This window comes from Mauremys mutica, chromosome 19 (genome assembly GCF_020497125.1).
Source record: "Mauremys mutica isolate MM-2020 ecotype Southern chromosome 19, ASM2049712v1, whole genome shotgun sequence".
Lineage (NCBI taxonomy): Eukaryota > Metazoa > Chordata > Testudines > Geoemydidae > Mauremys > Mauremys mutica.
This window is the reverse complement of record NC_059090.1, coordinates 8,221,166-8,247,085: the sequence shown is the minus strand read 5'-3', so window position 1 is coordinate 8,247,085 and position 25,920 is coordinate 8,221,166. Positions and strand designations below refer to the sequence as shown.

The window sequence follows — 25,920 nt, the reverse complement described above, 5'->3', positions numbered from 1 at the left end:
TCCGTTTGTAGCAGCAGGGGGTCTTGAGACATTTAACAGGGGCCGGGATGGAGGGAGCTCAGCTGGGTTTGCAGCCCGCGCTGAGGGAAGATGAAGGCCTCATTAGAGGCAGGCAGGAGAAACGCCTTTTCAGTCTCGCACCTGCTGTTCTGCCCCTGTATCAGGGATTCCCACGTGCATTGTGTGTGCTGTGCGCACAAGGACAGCCAGGATGGAGCAGACACAGGGGCCATCTTGCCCAGTCTCTTGTCCCCAACTGGGGCCCGTAGCAGCCATTGCAGAGGCAGGGACAAGAGACCCCGGAATGGAATAATCTGGCCCCAGGGGAAGTTTCCTCCCAGCCCCAGGCACTTACTGGTTGATCTGTGGCCTGAAGCAGGAGGAGTTTTATCCTTTTTACTGCAACTTTCTCAATATCCAGATAAACATCTGATCCTTTTCCAAATCCTGTTAAGCTACTGGCCTCAGTGACATCCTGTGGCAATGAGTTCCACAGGCTAATTATACCCCGTGTAATAATTATACTTAGCTCCTATATAGCACTGTCATCAGCAGAGCTCACAGTGCTTTACAAAGGAGGTTGGTATACTTAGCTCCATTTTACAGACGGGGAAATGGAGGCATAGGGAGGGGAAGTGACTTGCTCCAGTTCACCCAGCAGGCCAGTGGCAAAGGTGGGAATAGAACCCAGGTCTCCTGAATCCCAGGCCAGTGTTCCAGCCACTAGATCACGCTGCCTTCCCTGGAACATCACCAGATGTCCCTTTGTTCTCGTTTTATGAGCAAGGATAAAAAGGAAAAGCCCCAATGATCTGGTATACATCACTTATTACTACACGCACCTCTGCGACGCCCCCGCCCCTACACACACACACACACCCTTAAAGCCTTACTGGTGCATTGCACTGCCCTGGGGTTTAAAACACAAAACACACACCACTCCTCCTTCCCAGGCCCCTGATCAGTTTCATTGCTCTTCTCCGGACTCTTCCTGGAGAGCAAAGGGGCGTTAGCAGCTTCCTCCCTGCAGGCCAGTCTCTGCCTGGCTTCACCCCCTTACCTGGCTTCAAACACGCTGCAGCGCAGCTTCCTCGCCGTGTCACTGCCCAGGATCTCGATCTGGAGGTGGATTTCCCCCTGCACCTCCTCATCGGGATCGATTTCGGTCAGGTTCAGCCAGCCATTGTAGCCTAGACACAGAGAACGGCCGGTAGAGAAAGCTGCGTGTGCCCCCCGCCACGGGTTTGTCTGGCCAGGCCCGTTTTCCACACAGGAAAGCAGGCGTAGGGCGCTTAAGCAACTTACTGACGATCAATCAATGAAGCAGCGACAGGGTCTGCAACAGAACTCAGGCGTACTGACACGCCACTCTAACCACTAGGACGCACTCCCCAGGTCTCCAGCAGAACTGCCTGGATATTAATAATATCTCGCTCTTATGCAGGGCTTTCCCTCAGGAGATCTCAAAGCACTTCACAAGTTTTAATGCATTTCTCCTCCCAACACCCCTGGGAGGCAGGGCTGGGCTGTCATCCCCAGGGTACAGCTAGGGAACTGTAGAGAGGCAGAGAGAGGCTAAGTGACTTGCCCAGGGTCACTCAAGAAGTCTGTGGCAGAGGAGGGACTTGACCATGAATCTCACAAGGCCTCACTAGACTAGTGCCCAAACCGCTGACCCATCACAGTGCCGCACAGTCAGCTCACACTATCCCCCTCCCCCCCAGAGACTCGCTGACAGGGAATTTAGTGCTGGCAAGAGGCACCAGGCTTAGAGCCCAGTCATCTCTCTGCAGAGCCCTTCCCCCCCCCAGCAAGCCTCACGCCGAACCCGGAGGGAGAAGAGATCTGGATCTCCAGGCCCACTCAGACCCCAGCTATCCCCACCACCGACACAGGCGCCCGTTACTGCGAGCAGCAGCTGGCGGCATGTGCCAGGCAGGCTCTGTCCCATAAGAACCGGGCCAGCAGCTCAGTTTGCAGGCGAGGCTGCCAAGCAGCCATCAAAGGGCAACGGCGCTCGGTCACTGCTGGCCTGGCGGGGGAAGGCGCTGGACCCCGTTACCAACCCCCTGAGCCACCCAACGCCTCTCACTGCTAGGGGCGGCAGGGCCCTCTACCTGGATCTTTAGCCTCTCTGGTGTCTAAGAGCCAGATAGTTCCCAAGTCCTCACAAATCCGGACAGAGCCTCCCATAGGGCAGCTCCCTTCCCTTCTGCAGCCTCCTCTGGCCTGGGCCCAGCTGCCCAGACAGACACACGCAGGAGGGAGGCCAGTGCAGAGCTCCCTCTCCCCGCCTCCGCTACGTACGCAGCATTCGCCGCCCTGATCCAGTGGCTGGCTCAGCTGGGTAACAGTAAGCCGAGGACGCGAGCTGCCTACTCAAGGATGAGGGGACTCGGGCAGCCAGAGACCTGCATGACTCATCCCTGATAGAGGTGGGAGATTGAGTTCTGACAAGCCCCCCCGTGTTGGGCACCCCGAGCGCCTACAAATCCTTTTTGCCAGGAGGAAACACTCTCTGCTCCCTCTTGGTGTGCAGCCCTTCGATCCAGCCACTACCTCGAACACGGGCGGAGTCGTCAGGAGCACAGGATGGCTCCAGTTTGCATGGAGGGCTGGCAGATCACCTGTGGGCTCGTAACTTGCAGCTAGGCAGTACTCAGAACGGGGGGCGCTCTCTGCACCGACGGAGCAGGTAGAGGCACGGGAGCCTGCTGGAATGAGCAGCTACGCTCCCGCAAACTAGCCCTTAGCGCGTCCTCTCTGAGTCCCTGCAAAGGCTGCTATTGCTACAGCGCTTCAGGGGAGAGAGATCACACTCACCGACAAAGCACAATGCGAGACGGTGCATTGGGACCCAGGCTGAACTGATCTGGGGCAGCATCTTGCGGACAGACACTTCGCATGCAGGGATCATTTGTCACCGAACACGGCCGCACGCGGCTTAGAGACTGCGCTAGGACACAGACTGCACTGATTTACAGGGGGACTGGAATGAGTGACAGCCCAAACCCCAAATCAAATGCCATTGCATTTGCCACACCCGTTTCCCGAGGCATTGTGCCCTGGGGACCTGCACAGCGCCCCGCGCAGCCCCGCTGTTGGGGATGCAGTGGCAATATGCAGCGCTGACAGGCTGTTGGTTTCACTCCCACCTAGGGGTTAGGGGAGTAGAGGGGTCGTAGTGCTTGAGGGTTCAAATCTACCCTCAGATGCAACCAGGCAAGTCTGTCGCTTTTGACGGGGCTGCGTAAATGGCAGGGGAGAAGCCGCAAGAGAAATTCTGGCTGGCTCAAGACCGCGCTCGGCTTTGGGGTCAAGTCTTGCTCGTTTCCACCGGTGCAATCTCCCTGAAGCGGCTCTACAAGCCGCTTTCCATTGTCAGCTCACCAGGGAACGGGACTGTGCTGTTTCGCGCCTGGCAGCATGCACAGCTGTACGTAGAATCCAAACCCAGCCAGACTCCGCTGGAGCGAGAATCTGCCTTACCCTTCGGATGCGCAGTCAGCACGTCCCGAGTGACACAGACTTTCCCGATAACATCATCGCGGCTGGGGAGACAAAACAAAAGCGCCTCGCAGTGCAGGGGCCGACCAATGTAAAACCTCGACATGCCAAACCCCTGCAAACATCCAGTTCAAATCCCCAGGTCGGAGCCTGACCCCATGGCTCCGGTTCACGGATGGAGACAGCTCGCTTTCTGGTTCACATGTGGACAAGATTTTGGCATAACCCACCCCAACCCACAACCCCAAATACCTTAGCCTGTGATGACGTCCCAATGGACTTCAGTAGGACATAGACACGTGTTTATGTGCAGTCCTGAATTGGGGCTATATCCCTGCTTCGGTCTCAAACCCAAGCCCCATTCATCCAACCTAGTTCCAAACAGCACTTTCCATCAGCAGGTCAGTATCATTATCACCATTGCACAGATGGGGAAACTGAGGCACAGAACGGGGCAGGGACTTGGCCAAGGTCAGCCAATAGCAGAGCTGGGAACAGAACCCAGGTCTCCCAAATCCCCACACTGTGCTCCACCCACTAGGCCAGGCTTCCTCCCCATACCAGCCTGCCCAGGATACAGCCTCCTTGGCTCACTAATATGCAGCCCAATCCAGAGAGATGTGGAAACTCTGCAGCTCCCTGGGAGCCCCCCTTAGCCTGCTGGGATCAGTTTCAGAGAGAAACAGCCAAGCCTGTCACCTGGGCAAGTGGCCTCCCCCTTCCTGTTTACAAAGGCCTGCTTTTTGCTGCTTCCCGGCTCCTCGCAGGGGTGAAGTCAGGGCGGAGGGGGGCAGTCCTTTTCCGGTTAGCTTGACTAAGCTTCCTGATCCATATCTGCTGGCGATGCTCGGTGTGCGGGGGCTCCATCGCTCCCCAACGCCCCCACGGCGCACGCACGTACGCACACACGTGCTCTCGGGCACCAGCGCTGCACCACAGCAATGACCAGAGGCTGGCAAGATGGCGTCAGTGCTGCTGCTGGGATGGGGAAACCGAGGCACTGAGTGGGGACGTGACTTGCCCAAGGTCACCCAGTGAGAGCTGAGACCCAGCCCAGTGTTCTATCCACGGGAACACGCTGCCTCCCTCAATCCTGCCAGAGGCTTCCAACAAGCTGCTTTAGAGAGGCCGCTAATCGGGAACGTGGCAGCCCCTCGAAATTATTCTTCCCCTGTGCTGCAGGCACAACATGTGTGTTACTGTAGGGTCAGCGGGAGTGTGACTGCTGCACAAGCTGGTTTGCTTCTGTGTGGCAGCTGGCACTGCACACACTGTTGTGTTACTGGCAGGTGTGAGGTGCCGTTCTCACCCTGAATCCTTTGTTGTGAGAAATAAATTCCCATAAAAAGTTACACACACTCAGCAAATTCCACGTGCGCGCGCACACAAAGGCAGGCCCCATGGGGCTGACCGTCCAGATCTGCACCCTCTAGGTTTGAATGGCTTCTCCTCCTCCATTCCCACTTGATTGGGTCCACTCTTGTGCATCAAGCAGACAAGGGGTTTCCTCTTCCATGCCCTTGGGGTAACCGCTCATCTGGAGTTTCCTCTCCCACCGGTGCTCCCAGCGCCACACCAAACAGCCCAGCCCCTTTGGCATCCGACGCTGGACCAGCATCTGTGCCCTCAATTACCTGCGTGCAACCTGCGGCGGGGTTTGGCCCTCTGTCCTCCTGACATTCAAGGAGAGAGAATCAGAAAGGAGGCCATCTCACCCTGCAGTGACCCCATCCCATTGTTCCAGCCCACCCCTGCCAAGCGAGGCCATTGTTCTCCAGCTGATCACGACTTTCTGAAATGCTCTGCAGGCAGCTACATGAGAAGCTCGGCTCTGGAGCGGCTGATCTCCAGGGGAGGCAGAGACCTTCCCACATGGCTGAGTCTTCAGCTCCATCTGCATCACCAGCAGGAGGCATCGGACAGCTCCTAGGATGGGGGAAAACCCCTCACCACAATCACAGCTGGCAGCCCGAGAGCCAGACGCATTCCATGCCACTCTCTGGCCAAGGAGTGTAGGAAGCACATTGTGCCCAAGACCGGGAAGGCCTTAAATTTCTACTGACCCTACTAGAAGTAAGGATGTTTTCATTCCTAGGCAGCTTCATGGCCCGGTAGCTGAAAGCAAAGGGTTCACAAGAAGCCCCCCAATTTGTGGGACAGCCCTGATGCACATTCCCTCCACTGAGGTCACCGAAATGAGGATCTGGCCCCAGAAATCACTGCAGTGGAAATGCCCTGTTTTACATGCCTCTCTCACAGGCACCACTGCAGTGAGCCCACCCTGCACCTCCTCTGGGCACCATGCACTTCCCTGCTGCGGCTGCTCACACCAGCTGAGTTTGCAAAGGACATGGGGGAGTTTCCCTTCAGCAGCCTTTCTCCATGGAGCCAAGGATTCCAGCAGGAGGAGGGGGTCTCCTGGGCTGAGGGAGACTGGACGAATGCCCCATGGCAGTCACAGAGACATGCTGGCCTATTCAGCACTGAGGGCAGCCTGTGAATTAAGCAGTGGAAGGTTCTGAAACGATTGTTTTTCACAGTGATGGTGCTGAGGGTTTGGCCTCTCCTGGCTTCAGTTTTATTTGGATCTTTTCCACCCGTCCTTCTCAGAGGGGGTCAGCAGAAGGGAGCTGCAAGTCAGCAGAACCCGCCAAGTCAAACACAGATCGGTCATTTCTCTTCCCTAGTCCGTTGCAGTTGAAGATGGTCTTGTGGCCAAGGCACTGTGGGTACCTGGGGGGGGGGGGGTTGTTCAATGGCCTGATGTGTCACTGAGTCCCTGTGTGACCTTGGGCAAGTCACTTAATCTCTGTGCCTCGGTTTCCCATCTGTTAACGAAGGGGTAACAGCACTTCCTGGGCCTTGTCTGTTTGGAGTGCAAGCTATTTAGGGCAGGGGCGGTAAGTACTGGGTCTAGCTCAGTGTGTGTGTGTGGGGGGGGATCTCCTGGTGCTACTGTCCTACAAACAAACAACAATACTAATGTCTAGAGAGATCTGCCATGGATATGGCCCAAGGCTGAAGTCTCATCCTGGGGAGAGTCAGGGCTAACTCCTCTGAAGCCAGCGGAGTGAGGAGAAGAGTTGGAGAGGCGTCTACCCCATACCTGAGTGCATCTTCATCCATCACGTAAAAGGAGACGCTGTGGAAGGTGGGTGGCAGATGGACCTCATATTCCTCCCCCCAGAATGGGGATAGTGTCTTCCAGACCGTGGCCGTCCTGGAGGGGAGAGGGTCCCTTTAACCACAAGTCATTACCAGGAGCATGGGTACCTGTCTCCCAAACAACCATCTGCTCCTCACTGATATGTACCTCCTCTATACACCTACCTGAGGAATTCTGCAGTAGACATCGCAGTCGTTTCCCAGTGTTCGTATAGGGACAGTGAGACACCAGCTTCCCCATGCAACAAAGTCACACATGAGGTGTTCTCCCAAGCTCTCCTGACTATTGATGGTCATTGAGAGTCTGTCTATGCTGCAGTGGCAGCCCAGGGTTAGGAGAACTCAAGTTAGCAGACCCTGAGTTTGTTAACCTGGGGTTTGAGTGTCTACACTCAGTTGTAACCTCAGGTTAGGAACTGTGGAGCCCTGGGTCCCAACCTGGGGCTCCAGTGAGGACACTGCCTTATGTGGGCCTGAGCCCACCACCCATCTCCCAGACTTCCTAGCACTCTCCCAAAAACGTGGCCACTCTAGCCTTTTGTTCATGGTGCAGTGTGGGAAAACTTGACTTCCAGAGGACAAAGAAATTTGGCCTGTGGGACACTTTTGACGAACCCCCAGAGTATGAGTCCAGTGGGGCTGCATCTACACTGCAAAACTCAGGGCTTGAAACTTGGGTCCTGGCTTGATTCAGATTCAGCCCCTTCACCCCCCAGGGGTCCTGGGTCTGAGCCCTGGGTTACTGCGATTTGTGTGTAGATGGAAGGGAGGTTAGACTTGAGCCTGTGTTCAAACGCTGGGCTTACACTGCAGTGTAGACATAGCCTCAGGGACACAGGGAACTTCTCCATAGTAGTGTGTCCTAGTCTGACTCCAGTTCCCCCTGAACTTTCATTTGGATACACTAAGGGCTCTCAACCTGGGGGTCAAAAATCAGGTTTTAGCAGAGTATGCGGAGCAGCTCTTTCTTTATGGTTAGATGAGCTTAAAGGAGCTGGAGGATCCTGAAACTTCTCTCTATTGTAATCACGGCGTGGACATATCTGAGAACCACCAGATGACCACCTTCAGACTCACTCTCTGTCCTAAACCACGCGCCAATGCTAACAGCTTTCGGTCACTCCTAACCTGGGGCTGGGGATTCAGATCAGCGACCTTGTAGCAAAAGGATGTGTGTGTGAGTAGCAGCCTCCTGTCTACACTAGTTAAAAAAAATAAATAAAGAGCTATCACATTTTAGAAAGGCGAACACATAGTGAAGTCCTAGTGCAGACAGGGTGAGCTGTAGCTCTAATACGGGTTAGCAGGTCCGGATCCCAGTGCAGAGCCAAGAGAGCTGGTTGAACTTAACTCTACCATGTGTTTAACTTGTCCAGTCTACACTAGCATTCTATCCTCAGTTAGCAATCGTACTCGAAAAGCACACGTTTCAGCCTTTAGCGCCGGCTCGTCATGGATCGCTGGGAAACAAAACATCAGGTTCATGCCAGCTCTGCTCCGAACACAGGAGAATAAAGAGCAATGTCTGCTGGAGAGGATATGAGACAAAACAGGAGATGGGAAATAGCTTTTCTGATAGCTCCTTCTTGTTTACAAAGGCAGCTTGGCGCAGGGAGAAGTTGAAAAATCAAATCTACAGCTTTAAAAAGAAAAAGGGGAGGGGAGAAATGTGGGGGAAGTTGACAGTTCTACCAGCTGTTCCAAAATCAACATGACATTAAATCTCTAATCAGAAGGAGGAAAAATTCATAACCTCCCTAACGGTCATGTCGCATGGAAAGGAAACGTCTCTCTGATCACTGGCTCCTAACATCCTAAAACTACAGCAAACTTTTTTTTAAATATATGGTAAATGTTGTGAACTGCGCCAAGCTGCACGGAGCTCGGGATTAGTCCCTCGCTGGCTTTTCAAGTTTCGGAACATACAAGATGATCACATGGAACACGCACATGACCCCAGATCCTTAGAGATGTAAACAGGCCTAGCTTCATTGAAGTCAGCAGAGCTAAGCGGATTTACACCAACTGAGAATAGAGTCTGCACAGAGAGAGCAAGACCACGCGAACGAGCATTAGCAAGCGCAAGCCGATGAGTCCGTTACCTGATGATAGCTTCATTGTCGATTTTCACGATGCAGTAAGGGTCACTGCTGCCCGTGCTGTAAAACAAACACAAAATGCCCATGTTAGCACAGGCTTCACTGCCCAGGGAATTTCTAACCACAGTTGCTACAAGGGAAAGGCAGCACCCAACTTTCATTCTTCAGTCACAATGGCCTTTCCCTCCTATGCAAGTCACGGTCCACTCGTCTAAGGATACGGCTCTCCTGCAAAACAACACCCGGGCAGCACGTCTCAGAGCCCAGGTCTACAGACTTGGACTCACGCTACGGCTTTAAAAAGATCAGTGTAGACATTCCCCCTCGGGCTGGAGTTTGGGCTCTGAAACCTGGCGGGGGTAAGGGATGGGGAGTGTCTCAGAGCCCAAGCGGGAACGCCTACATGCCCGTCTTTAGCACCGAAGCGTGAGCCCGTAGGCCCGAGCTCCGAGATTTGTGGCTGGGTGGTTTATTTTGCAGCGTAGACGCATCCTTAGAGTGCTGGCAGCAGGCTTCCAGAGGCATGTGTCAGGGGATGAGACTGTTTATTGGTTTTTGTGGGGTTTTTTAATCTCATGACTTTCTCGAGGCCTGACTCACGGTTTTTGAATGCTCACAGTCGGCAGTTCTGGGCCTCTAAGGAAGGGCTGATACAATGACACAGCAAGTTTCAGCTCCTTTTTGGGACAGTGAGAGGTAAAATCCATTTACTGCCTTCCCTCCTATACCCACGCTTCCCGGCTCCAGAACAGCTCTTCTAGACCTGATCTTAGCAGGGGGATCTAGGTCCTACTGCGATGCAAATAATAAATAAGCTAATCGGAGCAGCTCAGACAGGCTATTTCTCGGAGACCCAAATGGAGCAGGCATGTCAGCTAGGCACCAGCCATTGGCACCCTAAGCTCGCTAGGAAATAAAAGGAACCGAAGAGTCCTGTAAACCAACGGAAGTAAGTGGTGGATTCTCCATCTCTGAGGTCTCCAAATCAAGACTGGTGCCATTCTGGAGGCTTTTGTCAAACACAAGGTACTAGGTAAAAAAAACTGGCTTGTGTAGGTCAGACTACCTGGTCCAATGGGACATTCTGGCCTTAGAAATCTATGCCAGCACTGTCACCCGATAGCATCTGGACTGAACAGAAATCAGAATGGATCCAGGATGGGGGATGGTCAGGCACTAAGGAAATAAATCTCAGACCCTGACTTCCTTGTAAACACAGAGGTGCCTGGCTGGGAATCTCTCAGTCCTTCTGGCTGCCAAGAAGCTTTCTTCTTTCCAAAACAGGGGAGGAAAACCCCCGTCTCTATCACCGGATCTGAGCACGTCCAACTTCCCACCCCCATCAGGCGCTGGCTGTTTGCGACTGGTCGGCTCAGAGCGACTTAGTGCTGCTGCAGATGCAGCTGTTTCCTGCAGTGGCAAGGTGGCCAAAAGGAGAGACCGAGCCAACTCCAGCCCCGTTGGACCCAGCCCCGCTCCCCCAAGTTCTGGGGGGCTCAGAACACCACCAGCCGGGTTCTTCCCCTCCTTCCCCCACTGGAGAAACTGCATGGGGAAGTTAAGATCTGTGATATTTCCTTGACTTTACCTTGTGCCAACACTGAACCCAGGTGTCCTGAGAATTAACGCCAAGAGGCCCAGCATCACCCCTCCTCATAGCCAACGCTCTCAGTCTGGTATATGGGTCCTGTAGCACATTCAGCTACTCTCCACCCATGTCTCACACATGTTCCTAACATCCACAAAAACTCCCGTAGCTCCCCGGGGATGGGCTTTAGGGGACTTTCTGCACGTCCTGGAGGAGGGACATCCTTATGCCCTGAAGGAGGAAGTCCCAGTGGTGTCGGTTTGGGGGGTTAATTCCCAGCCAGGAAGGCACGCTGACCTGGTGCTGACCCGACAACCCAAACTTCTGGAGTTAGGTGGTGCTGGCCTGAAAGCGACTTCTAGGTCAAGGAATAGACTAGATCAGGGGTAGGCAACCTATGGCACGGGTGCTGAAGGTGGCACGCAAGCTGATTTTCAGTGGCACTCACACTGCCCAGGTCCTGGCCACCAATCCAGGGGCCTCTGCATTTTAATTTAATTTTAAATGAAGCTTCTTAAACATTTTAAAAACCTTATTTACTTTACATACAACAACAGTTAAGTTATATAAACAGACTTATAGAAAGAGACCTTCTAAAAAATGTTAAAATGTATTACTGGCACGTGAAGCCTTAAATCAGAGTGACTAAATGAAGACTCGGCACACCACTTCTGAAAGGTTGCCGACCCCTGGACTAGATCCTTCTGGCACGCGGACTCAAGGTCTTTAAGGCACAGAACTCAAAAGGGACCAGCACAAGCAGCTGCCAGAAAACCGGCAAGGTTAGGATCCATCGGTCAGTGCCCTCCAAGGTTTGCGTCATGGCCAGAATTCCCACTCAACAGATCAGCACGGGGGGGAAAGACAGCCCACCACGGTGGCTTCAAGGGTCGAGATTTCAGGCAGGTCCTTACCACAACTCTGCTGCAGATATCCAGCCAAAACAATTTGCTTGGGACTAAATGCTCTTCATTAGGAAAGGGACATGGCACGAACCTACCAGCCCACGAACAAAAGGCCGCCTAGCTCAGAGGACGCGGAAGAGGAGAGGAGACCTTTCGCGCCTCGGCCACTGGCTCACAGATGCCCAGATCAGGACTGAGTGAAAGCCACTCCCGTCTGACAGCTGCATGGGCCTCTCTGATCAATGGAGCTGGGGATCTCCTCCAAGCTGTATTTGACTCAGGCACGGTGGGGTTTCATTGCACAGGCATGTCCAGAAGTTATTCTGCAAGACTGCTCTGGTGGCCTACAACTATGTGGGGAATCCCAGGCAGATTTTGCATCCAGCCTGCTCTGTGGCAAAGTCCTCAGATGGCCTTATGCAAACCCTCCCCAATGGGGTCTTTGGCGACACGCTGCAGATCCATGGGCTAATGCTGGATTCCTCCCAGCTCTGGGTTAAGTGGAACTCAGTTCAGCCTTGGACTGAGCTTGGTGATCTCAAGACAGCTTGTGCACCGTCCTCTGTTTCCCAGCACAACTCTGCCTCCGTCTGGCCTGGGACTGGAAAGGGCGTTCGTGCTGCCAGGGGACTGTGTTCAAAACAGGGCTCTTGAAAGGGGTGTGGACACCGATTCCATCTACTCAAAGGGCAGCCCTGTGCTGCAAGCAGCAGCGCCTCCTTCTGGCCTCCACCAGGCAGCTACAGCCCCCCCACACCACACCCTCTCTGCTGACCAAGCAGGGAGGGGAGCAGCTCTAGACAAGGTGGTAAAGAAGCTGGTGCCAGCCCGCTCCCACCATCACGGCCATGGGGAGAGATTCCCATAAGGATGCAGCATAGCTAAGGAGGGGGAAGAGTTTGGGGGAAAACCAGCACAGGTGCCCAGATACCATGGTGATGGTCACCGGACAGAAAAGGCACATGCTATGGGCCTGACCCAAATGGGCTTTGGATCAGGCCTATTACAGGGTCTGGGCAGGGAGAAACCAGGTGGAAAGAGCCACGTGTCCTGGTGTGCTGGACATGGTCACCCAAAGGGAGGCTAGAGGTCAGAGTCAGGGTCCTGCTTTGAGGGGAGGTGGGGTGAGGAGACCCCCCCCCCCACACACACACACACTGCTACGTAGCACTGCGCTGGCTTGGGGCCTGGAGCAGGCGTAAAGCAGGGAAAGGCCAGTGGTAAATGCAGCCTCTTTGGCACAATTGCCGTTTCGATGAAGCTTTCCAATCAAAGGAAGGAACGGGGGCGGGGGGGACCTGAACACGGCATTCTCAGAACTGTCTTAATGATTTGCAGCCGGAGCAACAATTCCCCTGGCCAGCAGAAAGGTTAATTCTGCCAAGGAGCGTTAAGTGGCTGATAGACTAAAAACAAACATTAGTCGCATGGCCACAAACTGCAGGCAGGGCTCAGGCCTCTGCTCTTATGCTGGGTTCAGTTTTCTGCCCTCAGGCGCTGTCTGCCACAAACCTACTCCCCAGAATAGCAAAAGCAGCCGTCTAGGGTAGAAGGAATGGGGGGGGGGGGGACTAGTAGTCAGAGCGCTACGGGAACCCACACCAGTTCAGCAGGACTGGTCTGGCAGCAGCCAGGGTGGAAGCCCGAAGGCAGACAGCTCGCCGGTTCTGGCGGCCATTTTCAGTACCGTACGAATGAGCTGGGTGGTGAGCCGTCGCTCGCACCCATGCCACTGAGCTGGGCATGGTCCTAGAGCAGTGATGTGTAGACATGAGTTTAGTCTTACTGCGGTTTCATTTCCTCATGTGTTTAGCACGTTTGGTGCTTCACACCCATCTCACAGCGGGGTGGGGCGGCTGAACGCAGCAGGGCGCCATTTTCAATGCCTTGCCTGAAGTTGCAGCTGCTACATTTGTACTGAGGCACCCATGGTTTGGGTACCTACGTGTCACTTTAGATAATGAAATGATTAAACTGTGGAACTCAGTGCTACATGAAATCACTGAGGCCTAGACTGAAAGGGACTGAATATTAGCATGGATAAGTAAAAACAATAATTCTGAAAGTCTCTCTAACTATTAGACCAAGATGAGACCTAATATGGGGATAGATTTTCCCACATCCGGTACTGTGGGCCTCTTTCTTACACCTTCCTCTGAAGCCTCTGGTACTGGTCAATGTCAGAGACAGGTTACTGGACTGGATGGACCAGCCTGGCAATGCCCATGTTCTTCCCAAAGCTGGCCTCTCAGATAAAATAACTGACCTTATTTATTTTAAAGAGCCCTTCTTTTTGTCCTGTTACCAGCACCATTTTCTCTGCTCCGGCCTCACTTACATTCTCTGTTATTATTTGACAACACATTTTCCAAAGCAATTGCATTTTACGGGGAGCTGATCATTTGAATCTGTGTGTTTCGCTGGAAGGAATTTCAGGTTGCTAAGAAAGTGTTTCTCCCAGCATTTCAATGAGCTACAACTGCATTCTGGACAGGTTTTAAAATGAAATCAGTGGATCAAATTCTGTTAAATATATGCCATTGCTGACAACATTTCCTGCCTTAGACAAACTATTAAGTACATAGGGAATACATGTAGGGAATGTCAGATATGGGCAAACTAGTCTGTAGATTGTTTCTTTACATACGCCAGGATAGATATTAAGGACCAGCTCCTAGCTGGTACAAACCATTGTAGCTTTATTGAGGCCAATGGGGCTGTATCAATTTACATCACCCAAGTGTCCATCCCTAGATCAGGGATGGGCAAAGTACGGCCCGGGGGCCGCATCAGGCCCTTCAGACGTTTTAATCCGGCCCTTGAGCTGCCCTTATCAAACCTTTTGTTTCAACAACTGTGAAACAATATAAAATAAAATATTAAATATGATCATATTTATAATATCAAAGCCAAAAGAAGCATCCAAATGAAAGAAGAACATGGAAACCAACCCCTCCATTTCAATGGCACACCATTTTGAAATTTTTTCCCATTGAGTCAAGATCAACATGCTCTCACTAATCATTCTGATTTCAACCCAATGGCATTTTCCAACTCTTCCAATATTTCTCGGCCAGTGCCAACAGCTAATGAACCAGACAGTCCTGGGAACCATTCGGCTCACTGCTCCAGAGAATGGAGGAGAGGAAGGATGGCTCAGTGGTTATGGTGCTAGCTGTAGACCTGAGTTCAACTCCCCGTGAAACCTTAAGCAAGTCATGGCCTTACGCTACGGTGCTTACGATGGGAAAAATTCCAACCTAACCCCCAGTGTAGGCGTGGCTAAGTCGAGGAAAATTCTCCTCATGACCCAGGCTCTGTCTACACTGTGCCACAGCACGAACTACGGAGGTGTGAATTGCAGAGAGCACCAAAGAGGTGCACTCTAACTGCCCTGCGTGGACACTGCTTGCACCAAGGACAAGGTACCTACTTCATGTTAACCCTTTTGGAGAGGAGGCTTCCTACAGCAAATAGAAAAAACCCTTCCACTGGGGTAGGAGCCATATAAGCACCTCAGAAAGATCCTGGTTGAACAGGGATTTCATCTGAACGGAGGAAAGCAATCCAGAAAAAGGTTGCTGCAGAACAAGATAGCACAAGAGGTGCCTGACCCAATGTAGCTGGAGAGAGGCCACTTCTAGGCTTCCTCCCAGCAGGCTTTAACGTCCCATTGTTTATGGGAAGCCACAGATCCTCAGGGGAGCCTGACAGTTTTATAATGAAATGCCAAGGTTGAGTTGTGTGCATAGCTTGCGGTGCTGGAAACTTCCCGTTCTGGTGGTTTGTTAATCATTGCTGAAGCTAAATGACCCAGGACTTCTGGCTGAGGCTGGGAATCAAAGCACCACTAAAAAGGAGGCAGTGGCTCCTTTTGCCTTGATGGGTTTTCCACCATTAACTCTAAGGATGCTGGTGTTTCCCTGACTGCCAGGAGGATGGCTGCTTAACAGGACAAAGGAGCAGTCCTAAAAAATAATAGCGTCATGTTTTCTTTATAAGGCCCCAAAGCCCCCTGATGTACCAAGAAAACGGAACTAAAACCAGGTGAAAGGGAGCAGAAGCAGGAGCCACGACCCGCCAAGGGACATGAAACTGAAGCTCCGCCCTCTCTTTGCGATGGATGGAGAAGGCCTAAAAGGGGGTTTCTAGGTGTTTTTTACCTTGGCAACGTCAAAGCTTTTGTCTTCCCTGTTTTAGCAAACATGGATAGGCCTCCCTGGACTGCAGTCATACCTTTGCTTGCAACGGAGACTTGCTACAAAACTCATCATTCCAGGGCGCCCCCCCGGCATCACGGAGTTGCCACAAGGAGCTTCGGCCTACTTTGGCCATAGAGGCAACTTGACGTCCAGCCAAGCCAGTTTAAAGCATTCAACCCCTTCCGGGATTACAGAGTCCCTTAGTCCAAGTCTTGAACCAACATCCGAACAAGAGTCTCCAGTCCCACAGGACTCGGCCTTCAGCCCCCTTCCTTACAAGTGGGCTCCCAGCAGCAAAGGCCTGCCCCAGTCTACCTATTGTGGGTCCTTCTGCTGGCTCCTTCACAGCTTTCTAGTGAGGTTCTGGCTGCGTTTCCCTCCACATCTCCTCAGATTTGCACCCACTATCTGTGGCCCCCCCAAAGTCGCAAATGTGGTCTACCCTCCCCTCAAGGGCCTCGGGCAGGCCAGAGTCCTCAGCCAGTGTCTAGCTTGCTCAGTCAGCTTCTTGTCTCCTTGCGGAGAAGCCTCACTTCTGTCCTCCCCAGCTAGCCGCCAACCGCTGGGCTCTCTCCTCTCCCTGGCTGCCCTCATTCCCCAAGGCTAAGTCACTGGAGACTCTCCCCCCTCCCGCCCAATCAGCTTTTCTCCTCAGCTGCCCTAGCCTGCATGCCCATCATCCCCCAGAAACTCCTTCCTCACTTCTTCCTAGCCCCATACCTTGAACAAGGCTAGCGGGACAGGGCTAAGCGAACAGGACTGACTGGTCCCAGGCATCCTGGCCTGTTGCAGTGTGCCCCCGGGGACTCCCACATCTTCACTAGGACCATGTCTACACAAGGGAAAGGGGGCTTTTTAATGCCTTCGCCAGTACTTATCTAATCCTAGCGTAGAGAGAGCAAGTTGTCGTGTTAGCGGGGTTTGCTTCAGCCGGTTCATGTGTGTTAAAACTCAGCGTAGATAGGGCAAGTGGTAGATTTTATAAACACACGTTAATTAACGTGTAGCAAAAAGACACCGTTCCCCCTAGTGTACGTACACATGGTCAGTGTTTTCTAGAAAGATGGGGGCAGGGAGACTTTTGATGTAAAAAAATCCATACAAAAAATTTAAGAAAAAAAGTGAAAGTTAAATAATCAAAAAGTAGTAAGTAAGAGCTCACACTGAGTTCCTTGCACAGGAAGGACAGACAGAAACTAATCCAACTTGGCAAAATCATCATTAAAAATGTGCTAGCCAAGACACAGAATCTGCTTGCCTACCTTCTCTATGAAGATAGGCAAGTAAAACTTTCTAGAACAACCATCTCCCGCCAATTTTGCAAGCCTCGTCTAACAGACAGATATTTAAGCTGGGATAGAGACAGAAACAGAAATAGCGACACGATCCACCCCCGTACACACAGGCTGAGCAGGGTGCAGGGTCTCACCCCACAGCACAGCTGCAGACTGACAAAAGCCATCTAAAAACAAATCTAATCTCTGGGATTTCCAATGGGGCCTAAGGGAGTTGGGCACGTAACTCCTCTTTCGGAAAGCCCTGCCAAGGTGTCTCAAGTCACATGCAGAAGGACATACACAGATGGACTCTGGTGTCCGTGGAGGGCGAGATCATTTAAGAGTCACGGGTCCTCAGACAGGAAGGGTAAGAGGCAGCATTGTCTAGTGGCAAGCATACCCGAGAAAGACGACCTGGGTTCCTCTCTCAGCTCTGCTACTTGCTCCACAGCCTTGTGCAATACATTCCCAAACGGTGTGCCCCAGTTTCCCCATCTCTGCGAGGGTGGGGATATCTGCCTCCTCAGGAGATGGTGAGACTGAGTGCATTCATGTTTGTAAAGCACTCCGAGACCTTCAGGCGGAAGGTGCAGCGAACTCCAAGGGCTATGACTGTAACCCAAGCTACTGGAAAACTCCAGCAGACAGAAATGGCCTTTGCTCAGATGAGACTCCAATATTGGTGTCTACATTTGTGCTAGCTAAGCAGGAGGGCAAAAGCTTGAGGCAAAACTGTACCTGAAGGCATCAGCATAACCCTGCTAGGACATCTGTCCATGGAAATAACCCATGACCCCTCCCTGCAGAGGCCATCTCCTTGGGATTCAGAAGGGATATTCCTCCTCTCTAGATCAGATGTACAAGCACGGTCTATAAAGGTGAAGTGACTTGCAGCCTGCATCCATGCCCCATCCTCGGCCAGGAACAAGGAGCAGGTACAGCAGAAAGGCAGAGTGCTGGAATATCATGGTCAACAAAACGGACGCAGAAATTCTTCAACTAACGCTCCAGCTGAAGCCTCCAGGGGGCCCCTCGTCCCCTAGGAATGAGCTGCTTGTGAGTCTCCTAAGAATTAGCCCCATCCCTCTCCCCACACCCTGCTGCTCTGACCTCCTCCTTGCCAAAGGTTCCAAACCAAGGAGCTGGTCAGAAGGGAAAAATACCTACCGTGGCTCAGCGTGGTCCCCATTCGTCCCCAACGCAAACCCAACAAATCCATGCCCGGTCCAGTTCCACTGGCTGCAGGGGAGATACCCCAGGCACGATACAACCCAGGAAAGCGGGAGAGGCTGCCAGCCAGGACTGTGGTTCACTGGCAGAGCCGTGGAGGGTGTCAGGTGTGAGGCCTTGCAGCTCCACTTGCCCAGTCACCGAGCCGCCTGTGAGCACAGCTGAGCCTGAGATGACCACTCTGCCTGACTGGCCGAGGAAGCCAGCAAGCCTGCTGTTAAGTGCACCAGCTCTAACCGAGCTCTGGCTATTCACCACACCTGCCTGTGGCTGTGATCTCTCCTGTGCCAGCCCTGCTCCTTGCTTTGCTTCAGCCCTGAGCCTGCCTTGTCCCCAGCCTTGTCCTGCTTGCCTACTGGCTTCCTGACTCCGTCTCTAGCCCCTGGCTTCGGTTCCTGAGTCCTGCTCTGATCCCTGGGCCCTGGTTACTGCATTCCTGCCTCTGGCCCCGAGTCCCCGACCCCTGGTTACTGCATTCCTGCCTCTGGCTCCTACTCCAACCATCAGGCTTGACAGTCCACATCCCAGCTGATGACAATGGGGAATCTATACTGAACTGGAAGAGACAAGCTGCAGGTCACGACTGAGCTGCATCGTGGGGAGGGGCCCAGCGTTAGATTAACAAAGGGTGCACTGCAGCTCAGGCTAGAACTGAACCGAGGTGGGGGACGCTCACACAACACCTGTCCGCGCTATTTCTGGTTGCTAGGAGTCCCCCACTATCAAATGCCACTGAATCACCCACAATTAAACAATAAACAAATCGGCAGCTTGACTGCTTGGGAGAAGGACGCTTAACATTTCCCCAGGGGTGGGAGGAATCATTCGCATGGACGCAGCATGTTATCACAAGCAGTCTAGAAATAGCTTCTTGAGAGGTGCCCTTCTGGTGAGCACCCAGACACTGCAGAAGGTAAGAAACCCGATCTCTTTAAGGCAGCCAGCTGGCAAGGGCTGGGCTCCCGGCTGGCAAGTGGAGTCACTCTTCCCAGAACGGTCCACCCGGCACCAGGCCCTGGACCCAGCCCTCCTTGGAAAAAAATCATTTCAGGTGCCAAACCCAAGATGTACCAGAGCCAGAATGGAAAAGCATGACTCAGGCACAGCCAGATCATTTGGGAGCATGCAAGATCTGTCCTGGTTAAGCAGCAGCAAGTTGTAGACTCACTCCACAAACGGGTTCTGCTGCCCAGCCTGCCTTTTGTCCAAATCCCTCTTTTAGGCCTGATCCAGAAAGGCACCGAGGGCCAGCCACTCCAGTGATTGTGGATTTTTAACAGGGCCCACTGAAGGAGATTCAAGTGAGGCACCCAAAGATAGGGGCTGTGTTTGGAAACATGGATGTAAACTGAGCTGATGTTGCACTGAGAACATGCCTGGTACACAGGACAGCATGCGGTGGGGTTTCCCTATAAACACATTACACACACAGAAACCCATTTCTTTCCCTGTCTTCCTAACAGGACACTAGATTATTGAAAGGGAGTGTCAAAAATCCAGTTCACTTGATGCTGTTCATGGTCCTTTGCACAAAAAACCAAACCAAAACTATCTCCCTTGGCTCGGACCATAGTGGGGGAGAAAAATGAAAGGAGTCTGTTTCCCTCTGGTTTAGTCAGTTTCAAGTTCTCAGCCCAGGCAAGTCTAGGCTGCAACCGCTGCCAGGGGTGATTTGTGCTTTTGAAAATGACTTTTTCCATTGTTAAAATGGAGGTGAAAATTTGGGGCCAGGTTTAAGCGTCTCTTGAACAGGAGGTACTTGGGTTTGTTCAGATTCCTGCGGAAGCTGGATCCATGCACCGACTGGGTCTGATTCATATCTCACACCTGCTTCACACTGGGTAAATAGCTCACATCTACTGCAGTGTCAGAGGTGATTCAGACACATTTATGGAAGAGTTTCCATAAGTCATCCCTGCATTGTAGCCATCCTGAGTGCGTATTGTAGGCAAATTCTGCCCTTAGCTACCCTGGTGTAAATACACAACAATCCATTGATTTAAATGGCGTTATCCTGGATTTACAACTGTGCCAACCAGAGCAGGGTTTATCCCTACAGGGCTTGAATCACCTCGCGTTTCCGCTGGTGCCAGTCTGCAGTAAATCCATTGAAGTTGGTGGAGTTACACTCGGGGAAAGCTGATAGAAGGGAGAGGAAAAATCAGGCGTTAAGACTTTGACAAGCTCAGAAGTGATTCCAGGCTGGGCAGAACATCCCCAGGGTCACTGAAGGGCAAATCCAGGTGAAGTGGCAAGTTCAGAGCTTCTTTCCCATCATTTCCAAGGCTACAGGACATCCCCAGCTCAAACTCTCCACTGAGCAGTCCAGGGACTTGAACCCTTGGGACTCATGGCCCCATCAGTGGCCCCTCAAAGGACTTACTAACACAGACAGAAGACAAACACAAAGAGGGCCAGCGAAGCCAACCCGGAGCTGGAGACAAGCCAAGGCTGCCTGGGGAGTGAATTTCATTCCAGGCATCTGAGAAGGCAAATCCATTAATATATTAACGAATAGGCTGCCTAAAATGTCAGGGTGCCCTGTGGACTGAATTGGACACCACAGGTGCAGCTGTGGCTATCAGCAACCTCGCGGATCAGTCACCCCAGAGCTGGCGGTTTCTACCTACAGCTGGGGCTTTGGGTCGGTTTACAGATGTGGGGCCCGACCTTCAGCAGGCACAGGTCAGCACAGTCCCCAGGACTTGTCATTGGCGACTGTGCTGATTTAGGCCAGCTGAAGATATGGTCCACGGAGCGAAAGCCGGGAGCAAGGATCAGAGCGAAATCCTGCTGTAAATCCAGAGTAACTCAGCTGGAACAAGTGGAGTTACTCCAGATTTACATCAGCAAAGCACAGACATCTACAACTATAATGGGCCAGATCCTAGGCAGGCATAAAGCAGCATCGCTCAGTGACCCTACCATGGGTTACATCAGCTGAAGAGCTGGTGTATGGATTCAATGGAGTTAATCAGAAGAGCAATTAATAAAAACAACCCTGAACCCAGTAATGTCACCAAAAGTGTTGGGAACCGCGGTCCGATCCAAGGCGAAGGGTTGGGATCCTGTCCTTAGCTTTGGAGCCCAGGGCACCGGAGCCGCAAGGAGAAAGCGCTGCTGCAGAGCCGCACTGGAGGCAGACAGACTCGTATCAGTCTGGCCACCCATCCCATGACACATCTTGTGCCTCCCTCCAAGTTAAAGCAGCTTGGGCCAGATTCTGATCTCACCCGGGGGTAAGGTCCACTGACTTCAGCAGGGTGCCCGCCCCCCCCCCCGGTTAGCTCTTGCTTACACCCTTTGTCTACCTCAATCTTTGCACACTTTAACCTCACAGCCCCCTGTGAGCCACTAAGGGTCTGAGACAAATCCGTAGTAGGGCAGGGAATTTCACCCAGGTCTCCCACATCCTAGGCTAGCGCCCTGACCACTGGACGGTCTTTCCTCAGAATTAGGCCCAACTTTTTGAAGGGGATCCTTGGGAATCACCCCATTATTCCTTGCCACCCAACGCTAAGCACACCCAGCCAGTAGGGCAGGTGCAGGGTATCTCCAGGCAGTGCCTGGGAGCTGCTGCGTCAGCCGGAGCAGGAATTGTTCCAGCCTGATGGAGGCGATTCCCTCTCCCTGCCAGAGAGGGTGAAGCACAGGGACACGGATCCACCCCATGGCAGCCCAACCGGTCACCCCTAGAGCACTTGGGTGAGCAGCAGCCACCACTCAAAAATGGTGCGTGGAACACAGATGAGAAAACCTATTTCCCAAAACGACACACGCTAGCAGCCCTCAGCAGATACTTCTGCTCCTCATGAGCCTTTTTGTGGGGACAGCACTTCCTCACTTGCCATTGCCAGCTGGGGAGCCCCCCTAGGGCGGTACTGGCCGACCAGACCCTCACGGCTGCAGCACGACTTCAAACCCTCACGCGCCAGCAGGCCCTCTCAGTGCACAGAGCCTGCACCACCTCCCCTGTGCAGCCTCACCACCAGCTTTAGGGGAGGAGGCTCTGCCGAGCACAAACCTAAGCAGCGTTTGCCTGGCCAAGTTAAAGACAGAAGAACAATGGTTGGGTTTTTCATCCACAGAGCTCGAGGCACTTTAACATAGGCAGATAAAGATAATTAACCTCCTTTTACAGCAGGGAAGTGACTTGTGCAGGGACACCCAAAAGGCCAAGACAGAGAACCCAGGTCTCTTGTTTCACCAGCAAATGCCCTACCCACTAGATCACACAGCCACGCTGGTGAAACAGGAGCTTGTCAAGTCCCTGTTCCCTGCAAATGCAGACTATGGGCAACACATGCTTTAAAATGCTGTTTCACCCTCAGCTTTCTGTAATGTCCAATTCTCCTCTCATTCACACTCATGCAAGTCAGGAGTGTGGCATTATTACACAGACGTAAACCTGGTTTCAGAATCAGGCCCATAAAACACTCAAATGTCAGGTTTCTTTCCTTATTTATGTTTATTCCTTTCCCATGAAAATTGGGGGGGGGGGGAGGTTGGCAGCCTTTCAGCCCCACCAACCCGAAGGCTGATTCCTTAACACTAACAGCCCCCGGAGATGGTGTCCAGGCTCAGGATTTACACTGGGAACCTGGTTACAAATGCCTCCATACGGTGAGAAGCAAAATCTCGTCTATTTCATTTACTAAACCCTTTCCCCCTTCACTCATGCAGCTGCTTCCTCTCCCCTCCCCCAGAAAAACGCAACATGTAGCCACTTCTCCTATTCCCCAAGAAAGGGCCATGCAGGATGGAAAAGAAGAATAAATCAATCAGGAAGCAAATAAATAAGTCAATCAACCTCTTTTGGGTACAGTATGATTTTTTTTGGTTTCAGTCCAATGCCTGTCAAAGAGAAGCAACGTGAAGAATAGGCAGGTGCTGGGACACTGCTTTGTAACTACTGTCCAGAATCCAGAGCTCGGAGAGGTACGTGTGTAGTGGGTGAGAATTCTAACAAACACGCATGCATGGGAAAGGCATGTGGCATATATTGGGAAATAACCCCTCAAGCATGCTTACACCAGGAGAGGGTGTGTGCGTTGGGGGAAAAACCCTAAGACCTCACTTGCTCGGCAAGGAAGCATGAGTGGGTGTGTAGGGGGACTAACTCTGCAAGGTGTGTGGGTCTGTGTTGAGGAAACACGCCCGCGCTGGAGCGGTGCGTGAGGGTTAACATGCAAGAACTACACTGGGAGTGAGGGGTGGGGAGGAGATCCCTCAAACTCAAAACCTGCCTGCACCAGGGGTTGTCTCTGAGTAGCAATAACCCTATGGACAGGCCTGCACGGGGGTGGGGTGGATAGCTGGGGGAGGGAAGGGATACTACTTTGGCCATGCTTGCTGTTTGGGGGCTGGGGGTTAACATGCCAGTCCTGTGGGGCTGGGAGATCCTTTTTCCCTTGCCCAACAACCATCTCTACCCTCCCTGTGTTTCATGGGCCACCTCAAATCTGCGAGCTAGAACCAACCCAATCCCCCACAGGCACTGGAACTAGTGGGGGGCTGCTGCACCCCCTGACTTGAAGTGGTTTCCATCCTACCCAGGGTTTGCAGGTTGGCTCAATGGCTCGCACCACACACACACACACACACACACACACAGTGCCAGCCCCCCTGCAAATCACCCAGCTGCCTGTGCCCCACGAGGGGCAGCCCGAGCGAAGCCCCCCACCTCTGCACTCACATGTCCTTAGCTGGCAAGTGCTTCCCTTCCACGATCCGTATGAACAGCGAGCTCCGCTTGGCCATGGCAGGAGCCGCTCTGGGCTGCAGCCGCCCCGAGCCCGGCCCGGCTGCAGGACGCTGGGGACTGAGCCCAGCCGGGCAGCTCCCAGCTCCATTCCCCCATGTGTGGGGAGCTGCGTCACGGCCAGCTCGCTGGCCTATCAGAAGAGGGAGGGGCGTGGTCAGGCGGGCAGCTCCAGCGGTGATTGGCTGTTGGCGAGAGACCCGCTTGCTTGCTCTGTGGTCCAGGGACCTTTCGTGCTCCCGCTCTGGGGGGTTGCTCTTCTAAAGCGAGGCGGCGGAGTGTGACACCCGACTATCCGAGCTGGGTAACGCGCCTCCGGTGATGTTAGTGTCGGTGAATCAGCCACAGCTGCGGCTTCTCCATCTGATGTTTTTGCAAGGGCACAATCTGGCTCCCCCAGGCAGCCTGCAATCCCAATCCTCCAGGTTCACAGCATCGACTTCAGTGGAGTTACTCCCCATTCACATGGGTGTACAGTGAAAGCAGGATGCAGCCCTAGGCGGAGAGTCCCCCTCCGGCACCTTCAAACATGGGGCAGAGACCTAAAGCAGCAGACACACCCACTGAATAATACAGGGGAGGGAGCTCAGACAGTGATTTATTAACAACATTCTTAAATAGGCAAGTACCCAACGTTTCCAAGCCCTGCACTATGTTAAATCCGGTGTTGCCTGCAAACTAGAATACAAATGAGTATGAAAACACAGGGAGAAGATGGGATAAATACATTCAAGTGGGCTGAAAAGTTACTGAATGCGGAGAACCGGATGCTAACATTAGAGAAACATACAGAGATCCCATCCCATTGTTATTTGTACTGCTGCAGTAGCAACTAGAAGCCCAGTCATAGACCAGCACCCCATTGTGCAAGGTGCTGTACAAATACAGAGCAAAGAGATGATCCCTGGCCCATGGAATTTACAATCTAAGCCTGTAATTTACAAAAGGTTTGCGCATCGCCTGATGAATCCCAATGCTGATCACAGGAGAAAAGAAAAATACACCTAAGAAACTTGTAATACTGGCCAGCCAAGTTATCAATGCACCTCAACTCAAAGAAAAAAAAATATCACTGGTTAAAACAAGATCATATTAAGGCTAAGAGCCTAACACTCTTTTCACTTACAATGAAGGGACTCATGCACTGCTCCAGGGAAGTCCAAGGAGTTACGCTGGGGCAAGTCAGATCTGGATCTCCCTCCGTAAAAAGGGGAGTTGGGGTCTATATTTCAATAATCTGTCACAGTTGACATAGATGGTCAGGTCCTCAGCTGGTTTAAAGCCTCTTTTACATCTGCTGACGTTCCAGCCACTAATTAACTAGAATAGAAAGTGTCAATTCTATCTTCCCATCCACATCCCAGAAAATAACCCTCCACCACAAGTCCCCTACTCATCCCCTCAGTCTCACACACAACTTAAGGGACCCTAAATAACTCTGGATACAATTGACCAGAAGCAACTGACCAAGATAAATATAAACACGCCTTTCCATACATGGAAATCTGCTGCACCTTGTCTCAGACAGGAGCCCAGAACACCTGGTGTGGGATCCTTCCTTTCAGTGCACCCCCACAGCCAGCCCTAACTTTGAGTGCTTGGAACAAACGCCACTGTGCTCCAGGAACAAACAGAAAAACTCTGTGTGCTTCTTGGTGCACTCATGGTCTCTGGGACTGCATCTCCTGTCACTCGCCCGTGCAAGTCAGCGGCAGCTGATATAAGAGAGAAAAGAATCAGGCGTGCGATAAATCAGACACCTGAACCTGCAAACGTTACTCCCAGGAGTAATTCTTACCTAGCTGAGTAAAACCTTTGGGCCAAACCCTGAGCCACTCACACAATTCTCCAAGGAAAGTTTTGCCTGAGTAACAATTTAGCCCATTTACGTCAATGGACATACTGGTGCTGACATGGGTTACCCACGCAAATAAAGGCTGCGGAATTGGGAAGCCGGTTTTCTTCTTGACCAATCTCTTCCCCTACCTGTGCTCTGTTAATCGGTAAATGGGATGTCCCTCATTTCGGAGCCCTCTCCCCCACACTGGGTGTTACCTCAAAATCAAAGTACGGTCAATGATTTACCTCAGAGACTGAATTACAGAACTAGTGTAAATGGCTGGGGATTCTCTGTAATGTGAAGTCTTTAAACCATGATTTGAGGATTCAGTACCTCAGCCAGAGGT

The 25,920-nt window shown here is 52.5% G+C and overlaps 1 protein-coding gene across 2 annotated transcripts in view; it reads right to left on the bottom strand.

Moving 5' to 3' along the window:
- Positions 1 to 23,825, bottom strand: part of RASA4B (RAS p21 protein activator 4B) — a 48,426-nt gene extending 24,601 nt beyond the window's left edge. For both annotated transcript variants that reach the window (XM_044993621.1, XM_044993622.1), the window contains exons 1-5: positions 23,669 to 23,825; positions 8,775 to 8,831; positions 6,614 to 6,727; positions 3,490 to 3,551; positions 1,061 to 1,190 (exon numbers count right to left, since the gene is read on the bottom strand). In XM_044993621.1, coding sequence (XP_044849556.1) covers positions 1,061 to 1,190; positions 3,490 to 3,551; positions 6,614 to 6,727; positions 8,775 to 8,831; positions 23,669 to 23,733 — 428 coding nt within the window. In that variant the 5' untranslated portion in view covers positions 23,734 to 23,825. The remainder of the gene's footprint in view (positions 1 to 1,060; positions 1,191 to 3,489; positions 3,552 to 6,613; positions 6,728 to 8,774; positions 8,832 to 23,668) is intronic.
- Between the last annotated feature and the right edge of the window lie 2,095 nt (positions 23,826 to 25,920).